An 8,212-nucleotide genomic window follows, 5' to 3' on the forward strand; every position below is an offset into this window, starting at 1 on the left:
CGGTATCCCGGGAACGGCCTCGGGATCCCAGGAACGACCCGGCTCCGAGGACAATCGGTTGTGGTTCAGATTTGTCCCCAAATCTCCTCGGGTGGCCCCGTGTGGGCTGAGCTCGGTCCCTGCTCTGGGACTGGTCTCTGTGGTGCCCGGTTGTGGCCCAGCACTGGGAAGGGGCTGTCCCCTCTCCAGGACACTGTTCCCTGTCCCCATTCCCACTCCAAGCTCCTCCTCTCTCCCCACAGCCCTCAGGCCCTGCTGGGGCTGCAGAAACAGAAGGTTGTGACAGGAGGGTTGTGACACATGTCCCCTGTCCCCTGCCCAGCCTGTCCCTGCTCCCAGTCCCGTCACGGCTCTGTCCAGGGTGTTGGAAGCAGGTTGGGATGGCAAGGCTGCTCCAGGGGGAGCAGTGCCAGGCAATCCCAGTGCCCACCAAACTCCTGGATCCACCTGCAGGTTCAGCTGGGACTTCCAGTGTCCATCAACATCCTGGATGTCCTGTAGATCCATGTGGGACTCCCAGACCCCACTGAACTCCTGGATGTCCTATAGAGCCATGTGGGACTCTCAAACCCCACTGAAGTCCTGGATCCCATACAGATCTGTCTGGCGACTCCCTGTCCCTTGACATCCACAGGTGGATCCAGGATTTTTACCACATTTTGTAGGACCAGATCAAATTCCATTCATGGATTCACCTGCACTCAGTCACTACCTGATCCTTGAGAGGCAGGAAAGCATTTTAAAGTGGCTTTTTCTACCCCAAACACTTGCCAGTCCCCATAACAGGATTCCCAGGGAATTTTAAGCTGGTTTGTCCTTGTATTGACAAGGCCCTGCTCCTGCAGCCTGTCCAGTGCCTCTGGATGGAAGTAACTCAGAGCCTCAGAGTGTTTTCTCTTGCCCCCTGTCCCTCCCATCCCTGTTCCCTGCAGGAACATCGTGCTGGCCTCACATCTGAAGCCTCTGGAGAAGAAGGACAGGCTGGGGCAGAGGAGGAATGTGTTGTGGAATCCCTGTGCAGCCCCAGCCAAGGCATCACCTGCCCACACTGAGGAGATCCCACAGGTGAGGGGGAGACTCTGGGGCCTCCTCCACAGCTGGAAATGGCTTGGGAACAGTCTGGGTGTTAGTTGGAATGTAGGAGTTACTCAGGGACTGTGAGCCAGCCCTCCCAGACCCTGGAACATCAGGGTTTGGATCCCCACAGGGTCGGGCTGGGCCCCCTCAGGAAGAGTCAGCTCCATCCCTGTGGGAATGGTGGCTGGACAGCCTGGGCCCAGAGCTCCCAGTGCCTCCCACGGTCTGCAGGAACAATGGGGGAGCAGAGCCCTCCCAGCCCACAGTCCTGCAACCCAGAGATGTGCATCAGGATCCTCCCTGGAACAGCCTCTGGCTGAGCACAGCCAGTGCTTCCTCAGAATCCCAGAATCCCAGCTGGGGTTGGAAGGGACCTCTGGAGATCACCCAGTCCAGCCCCCCTACCAAGGCAGGATCACCTGGAGCAGGTGCCACAGGAACATGTCCAGGTGGGTTTGGAATGTCTTCATGACCTCCCTGGGCAACTGTTCCAGTGCTCTGCCACCTCCATGGAAAGAAGCTCCTCATGTTGAGGTGGAACTTGTGCTTTGGTTTATGCCACTGCTCCTCATCCTCACCCACAGTTTAATGATCCACAGCATGGAAAAGGGCCGGTTTGGGTTAATCCTGCTGGCTGGACAGCAGGTCTGGTTGGGGTCAGGATCACTCCACAACCATCTGTGTTCACACCAGGTGTCACATCTCATCCACCTTTCCCTTCTGCCCCTGGAGTTCCCAGGTTTCTCCGGGCTCGAGGCACCTGGCATTTCCTTGTCTTCTCGTTTTCCCCCTCGGCAGCTCCTTGTGCCACCAAAGCCCCTGTGAGAAACATCTTTGGCTGACTGGGGCAGGGGGACCAAAGCCTTTGAGGGGAAACAAAGCAAAAGGACCTGAGTGACTCCTTTTTCCTTCAGGAGCTGGATCAGCTGCCTGGAACGGCTGCAGAATTCCACAGGGATTGGCGCAGGTGCCTGAAGAGCGGGACAGAGAAATACCGGTTTCTGCTGGAGCTGGGAGGGGAGGCCTTGGGCAGGATCTTCCGGGCTGACGTGGGCTTTGGCCTCCTGGGGGAATTCCTGAGGGTGCTGGCAGAGAACTTCCATCCTGGAGACGGGGCTGCCGTCCTGGAGATCCTGCAGGGCCTGGCGGGCACCCGGCGCTTCGGGCTGAACGTGGAGCTCCTGAGCCCGGCGGAGAAGGAGGGCGGCCGGGATCTGTTCAGGAAGCTGCAGGGCCTGAGCAGGGACTGCTGGGCTGCCGAAAAGCCAGGCCAGGAGGCAGGGAGGGAACCTCACGCCATGGACACCCACTCAGAAAAGGAAGACGAGGAGGAAAGGACGGTGGTGGAGCTGATGAAGTGTTTCCAGCTCGGCTGAGGGGGCTCAGGGACTAAAAGAGGCTCAGAAGAGACTCAAGGCCTGACCTTGGCATCACCCAGAGCACGAGTTCTGCACAAATAAAGTTCAGTTCCCGAGCTGTGGTGCTGTGGTCTCTGGGCAGGGTGTCCTCACTGATGTGGATGGGAGAGTCTCTTGGATGAGGAGAAAACCAAGGGAAAGAAAACATTGCTGGGTAGTGAAGGAGAAACCTAAACCCAGATAGTCCCTTCCCTTTTCCACCTGTGTCCATGGTCACTCAGGGGATTTAGGAGATGCAATCAATGCCAGTGACAACTGTTGGGTCCTTTTTGTTCCAAAACCCAACCCAGCAAACGGCAGGTTCACCCTGGCAGACAAGAACCACCCAACCCCTGGTGACAGGATCCATCCCTGAGGCCTGACACGTGAATGTTGGGCTCTGTGGCACCTCTCCTGGGGACATGTGTCCCTGCACTCTGCTATGGTGCCATTCCTTCTGCCTTTCCTGGTCCGTGGGTGTGTGGTGTGACCTGACCTGCCAACAGCTGAGCTGAGGGGCTGTGGGGATCAAATGTGGGCTTCATCATCATCATCTTCATCATCTTTATCCTGCCACCCTGGGCATCCAGGCAGGGTTGGTGGGGAGCAAACATGGGCTTCATCATCATCATATTTTCATCCTCACCCACCCGGGCTGCCACTGCTGGTGGGCGCTCAGGAACCTGGCCAGGCTGGAGCATCTCCCCCACGGGGCACTTGGATCATCCTCCCTTTGGAAGTTTCCAATGCTTTGGCCACCACCAGTCGATCTCTGCCAGCCCCTGCTCACCCTGCCCTCGGGCAAGAGCAGGACACCGAGGACTGATGTGGGAAACTCCCTGTTTTGGCACAGCTTAGTGGGGACAGGGGGTATTTCACAGCGCCAGGATTTGTTCCAGGTGGGATTTCGCACTGCCAGGATTTGTTCCTGGCAGGATTTCACACTGCCGGGATGTGTTCTTGGCTGACAGTGGGGGTTTAAGCTCAATAAAGTCCTTTTTTTTCCAATGAAAACTTGGAGCTGGTGCAAGATGTTCTGGCCAAGCTCTACAGAGTTCTTGGTCCGCATCAGTGATTTATTAGAGTTGTTTTCCTAAAAGGCTGATAAAAAGATCCACCAAACTATTTTAATTCAATTAATAGTTGCTTTTCTCACCCTTTTTTCCCTTATTTAACTTGTTTTTCTTGCTGAGAACTGTGAGTCCCAGCATCCCAAACCCTTCAGTGTTCCTTTGAGCTCCTTAGCTGGAGCAAACCTGTTTTTTTAATTTTGGTTTAAACACTTTTTTTTTAATTTTTGAAGGACAAAAAATATTTTTTTCAAATTAATCAGGTGATTTTCTTCAGAAATGTGTCTGATTTTTGAGGGTTTTTACTCATCCAACTGAGCACAGCGTTCGGAGTCAGTGTTTGTGCCAGACAATGTTATCTTGTACGTCCCCCAAAGGTGGTGGCATCTCTGCGGGGTTTTGGTGGCCACTTGCTCCTCAGTATGGAGCAGGACGTCCCCACTAGGCTCATCCCCTTTTTCCAAGGATGTGGCTTGGGGATTTCAGTATTCCCAAGACAACTGTCACTGTCCAGGAGGGCACTGAGGGTCCCAACAATGCCCTGGCACTTGAACTGTGTCTATGATGTGCAGGATCTCAAATCCACCCTCAGCCCCAACAGCAGCAGAGGATCCCAGGAGTTTCCTGGGAGGGTGGAGAACCCTCAGCAGATCCCTGCTTCCCCTCCTGGGAAGGGGGTCTCTCCCACCCCACTGCCTGGCTGCCAGCTCAGGGTGTTACCCCTGCTCCCCCTCCCCGTGTTCGGTCCCTCAGGGGTGTTGGCCCCTGGAGCGTGTCTGTGCCGTGGGCTCAGCCCTGAGCACATCCCCACACAGCACAGCTCAGTTTGGGCCCCCAAAGGGCCCCAATGCCCAGATAATTCCCAAACCCCACGGCTTGGCTGCAGAGAGGTGGACTCAGGAACAACCAGAGTGTTCATTAGCTTTATTCTTCACCCCGAGTTGTGACAGGTTCAGCAATTAATAAGTCAGTAATTAATAACAAGGGAGGCTGCTCGTGGGGGCCACGCTGGATTCCCCCTGGGTTCCCACCCTGGGCAGTGCCCTGGGCTCCTGTAACATCTCCTGCCCCAGGAATGGCCTTTCTGGAGTTGGAGCAAAGCAAACCTGAGCCAGGGGATGAGGGGGACAGAGGGATGAGGGGATGGATCCAAGAGCAGGGATGTCATCACAAGGGGCTGGCAGGGCACAGGGAGTGCTGCAGGGTCCTTGCTCCTGTGTCAGATGGCATCAGGGAAGGCTCTGCTTGTGGTCAGTGGCTGCAGTGAAGGTGGGAGTGGGGCTGGGCAATACCCTGGGTGGTCTGGGGGAGGACAGGTGGGGGCACAGGGGCACATGCAGCCCAGGGACAAGGGATTTCTTCCAACCCCACCCTGAATGCCCATGGAAGAATGGGCTCAGGTTCTGTGTGTGGCAGGGGCTGTGACTGGGGCAGCCCTGGTCCCCAGACCCCCTGGCTGACAGTGTGACCCCAGGTGGGACAGGCAGGACAGGGATGGCTCCGTTTGTGAGAGCCCCCAATATCTTCCTCCTCCTCTGCACCCCCTTTCTCTTCATTTTCCCCTGTGTGAGACCCCCAAGTGCAGGGCCAGGGGTCACACCTCACCATGAACCCCTCAGATCTGTTTGTCCCCACCACAGTGTTGGGGACACCCTGGTGGCAGACACCCAGTGTGGGGGTCAGGACAGTGCCAGGGCTCTGTGCCAGGAGAAGTTCTTGAGGCCACCCAGCCCACACTGCCCCCACAAACCACCCTGGACACCTTCAGGAATCCCTCCTGATCCCCATTTCATCACCCCCTGACACCATCCCAAGAGCATCTTGCTTCTCCACTGTCCTCTTCCTCCTCCCCTGCCTCTCCATCCTCCCCATTTTCCTGCCCCTGCCTCTCAGCCGAGCTCACCAACCCCTGGTGACAGGGCAGTGTCCCTCTCCAGCGGGTGCCTTGCACTCTGCAGCCCCCACCCAAGGGTGCTGGGGGTCAGGGTGTACTGGGGAGATCCAGGGAGGTCTCCCACACCAGAGAGGGCAGCAAGGTGGGTGCAGGAGATGCTCTTGGCACCATCATCTTGTCCAACCACTGCATGGAGATCAAAACGGGATGGATCCTCTCCATCGGCACTGGAGACCCGGGGCGAGGCAGGAACAGCCCCAAACCACCGGCACGCCGAGCTGTGGGAACGCGGCAGGATCCCGCCGGGGAGCTCGGCTCTGCCTGGCCCTGCGTGCTGCCCACCCCGCCCCACACAGTGCCCGCTCCGATGGGCGCTTTGCTCTGCCAGCCCCAAACAGGGGGTGGGGGTCCCTGGGCACGGGGTGACGCGGGAGAGGCGAGGGGTGCAGGGGAGGGAGATGTTCCCCGAGGCACCGCCGGCTCCTCCTGCCCCCCGTGCCCGCGGGGCTCTCTTGAAGCGTCGGGCGGGACCTGCGGAGCTCGGGATCGTCCGCCCTACGGCCCCTCCTTGTGCTCCTGCTTGGACTCCTTGAGCACCTGGAGCCGGAGGGAGAGAGGGACCATCAGCCCCGGCTCAGGCTCCGCTCCCGGCTGAGCCTGCCTGGGCTCGAATGAGCTTGGGGATGGGGACAGAGACACGTGTGACAGGGAGCTGTGTTCTCTCTGAGCTGCCAGGCTCAGCCCAGCCATGCTCTCAGGGCACTGGGATCACTGGCTCCCTGCCCGGGCTGCTCCTGGGGCTCAGGGATGGTGGCCCCATGTACAAGTTTCCTGGGGACACCCCGTGGGGAGAGGGGGTGGAGCGTGGGTGACAAGGATGAGGATTTCCCACCTCTCCATCTCGAGTCTCCACAGTTTTGACCACGATCCTCCTCTTCACGTGGGTTTCTGACACAGATTTGGTGTCCAGGCTGTTCTCTGGGGGACAAGGCCAGGACAAGGCAGTGACACCGTGGCCAGGGTATGGCCCTTCCAGCCACGCTCAGGTGGAGAGGCCCAAAGTAAATGGATTGGGCTGGAAAACCCTGAACCACGGGAGACAGTGGCCCTGGGGACACAACCATCCTCAGGGACAGTGTTGGCTCTGAGGATGTGGCTGATTTTGGGATGTGATTAGCCCTGGGGACACAGTTGGCACTGGGGACATTTTTGACCTTGGAGATGTCACTGACCATGGGGACATGGGTGGGTTTGGGGTGTGACTGAGCTTGGGGACAGGTTTGTCCTTGGGGAGCACAATTGGCCAGGGGGATGTCATTGGCCTTGAGGATGTGGTTGTCACTGAGGATGTGATGATGTGATCAGTCTTGGGCACATCAATGGGCTTGGGGACATGCTCAGCCTTGGGGACATGCTCAGCCTGGGGGATGTGTCCATGGCACCCTCCTCCCCCCATCCTGGGAAAACCAGGAGTCCTGTTTCCTTAAGATTCAGAGAAAAACATCCCAGTCCCTCTGGATGGGACAGGGATGGCCTAGGTGGCATCTCCTGCCACAGAGCCCCCAGAAGCCACCCCTGCTTGTGCCACCATCCTGCCCCCCCCAGCCTCACCTCGGACCTGCAGGTTGGAGAAGCTCTGCACAGGGATGGTGATCCTGCAGGAGCAACCAGGGTGTTGGGAAGAGCGTGGGATCCTGCTGCCCCCCCAGCTCCACCTGCCCGGGGCTGGGGCAGCAGGGCTGGAGGATGGTCCCCAACCCAGCCGGACACCCCAGAGGGACCCCGAGGACGTGGAGTCCCCGCTGTGCCATCACCTGCTCTCCTCGCCCTCCAGCAGCTTGCGGTACGTGGCGATCTCCATGTCCAGGGCCAGCTTGACATTGAGCAGGTCCTGGTAGTCCTGCAGGTGCCGGGCCATCTCCTCCTTGAGGCTCTGGATGTCCTCCTCCAGCCGTGCCACTGTGTCCTGGTAGCCGGCCGTCTCCAGGGCGTAGCGCTCCTCCAGCTCCCGCAGCTGCCTCTCCAGGGACTCGTTCTGGGGGTCACAAGGGGCCATGACACCCTCCATGGCCACCTTCTCCCAGGAGCTGGGGGCTCATCCCAGTGTCCATCTCCCATCCCAGGGGAGCCACCGTTCCCCAGCACCGGGTGGTGTCCCACTGGGGTTCTGGGGAACCCCATGGTGGTGGCAGCTCCCCAAGGCCATGTCCCCCCTCTTGCACCTCATGGTCATCACCTACCGAGCCCCTCAGAGCCTCCAGGTCGCAGGTGAGGGCCTGCAGCTGGCGCCGGTACTCGTTGGCCTCCTGCTTGGCCGCGCGCAGGGCCTCGCTTTGCCGGGCGGCCGCGTCCGTCAGGTCTGCGAACTGGGACAGGGACACGGCCACGGGATGGGACCACGCGGCAGGGATGTGTCCCGGGGGCACACGGCCTGGGGGCACAGCTCTGCTGTGCTCCACAGGAGGGACATAGCCCTGGGAACATGGAGAAACATCCCTGACACGGGCGGGGACAGCAGAGATCCCAAACCCCCTCACCACCCCCCAACACCAGGTGAGCAACCCCAGCCCCGAGGAGGTGACATTCCGGGGGAACAGCCAGGCCACCCCTCCGTGAGGCCACCAGCTCACTCTGCACCTTGGACTTGTACCACTGCTCTGTCTCCTGGGCGTTGCTGGCGGCCACGGCCTCGTACTGGCTGCGGATGTCGCGCAGGGCGGCCGTCAGGTCTGGTTTGCTGGCGTCCACCTCCACGTGCACCCGCTGCCGGGACA

The 8,212-nt window shown here is 59.3% G+C and overlaps 3 protein-coding genes across 3 annotated transcripts in view; 1 reads left to right on the forward strand and 2 right to left on the reverse strand.

Annotated features, from left to right (window-relative positions):
* The window catches only part of EFTUD2 (elongation factor Tu GTP binding domain containing 2), a 22,923-nt gene extending 22,416 nt beyond the window's left edge, over positions 1–507 (reverse strand). The window contains exon 1 of the mRNA XM_029963268.1: positions 448–507. Within this exon, the coding sequence (XP_029819128.1) occupies positions 448–507 (60 nt within the window). The remainder of the gene's footprint in view (positions 1–447) is intronic.
* Positions 506–2,551, forward strand: CCDC103 (coiled-coil domain containing 103). Its single transcript, XM_029963269.1, has 3 exons — positions 506–555; positions 879–1,065; positions 1,992–2,551. Exons 1-3 carry the CDS (start codon positions 506–508, stop codon positions 2,451–2,453), a joined length of 699 nt encoding a protein of 232 aa, XP_029819129.1. The 3' UTR covers positions 2,454–2,551.
* A 3,378-nt stretch (positions 2,552–5,929) lies between these two features.
* Positions 5,930–8,212, reverse strand: part of GFAP (glial fibrillary acidic protein) — a 4,614-nt gene continuing 2,331 nt past the window's right edge. Inside the window, exons 4-9 of the mRNA XM_029963272.1 lie at positions 8,076–8,201; positions 7,679–7,804; positions 7,253–7,473; positions 7,050–7,093; positions 6,331–6,416; positions 5,930–6,035 (exon numbers count right to left, since the gene is read on the reverse strand). Of these exons, the coding sequence (XP_029819132.1) occupies positions 5,994–6,035; positions 6,331–6,416; positions 7,050–7,093; positions 7,253–7,473; positions 7,679–7,804; positions 8,076–8,201 (645 nt within the window). The 3' untranslated portion in view covers positions 5,930–5,993. The remainder of the gene's footprint in view (positions 6,036–6,330; positions 6,417–7,049; positions 7,094–7,252; positions 7,474–7,678; positions 7,805–8,075; positions 8,202–8,212) is intronic.

This window comes from Manacus vitellinus, unplaced genomic scaffold (genome assembly GCF_001715985.3).
Source record: "Manacus vitellinus isolate BGI_N305 unplaced genomic scaffold, ASM171598v3 scaffold_100_pilon, whole genome shotgun sequence".
Classification (NCBI taxonomy): domain Eukaryota; kingdom Metazoa; phylum Chordata; class Aves; order Passeriformes; family Pipridae; genus Manacus; species Manacus vitellinus.

Bases quoted from the DNA above. Each gene is read 5' to 3' on its own strand.
- CCDC103 (XM_029963269.1), top strand. From the start codon at position 506: ATGTGGGACTCCCAGACCCCACTGAACTCCTGGATGTCCTATAGAGCC. The intron at 556-878 runs GTGGGACTCTCA...GAAGTAACTCAG, and splicing joins TGGATGTCCTATAGAGCCAT to AGCCTCAGAGTGTTTTCTCT. The intron at 1,066-1,991 runs GTGAGGGGGAGA...TTTTTCCTTCAG, and splicing joins ACACTGAGGAGATCCCACAG to GAGCTGGATCAGCTGCCTGG.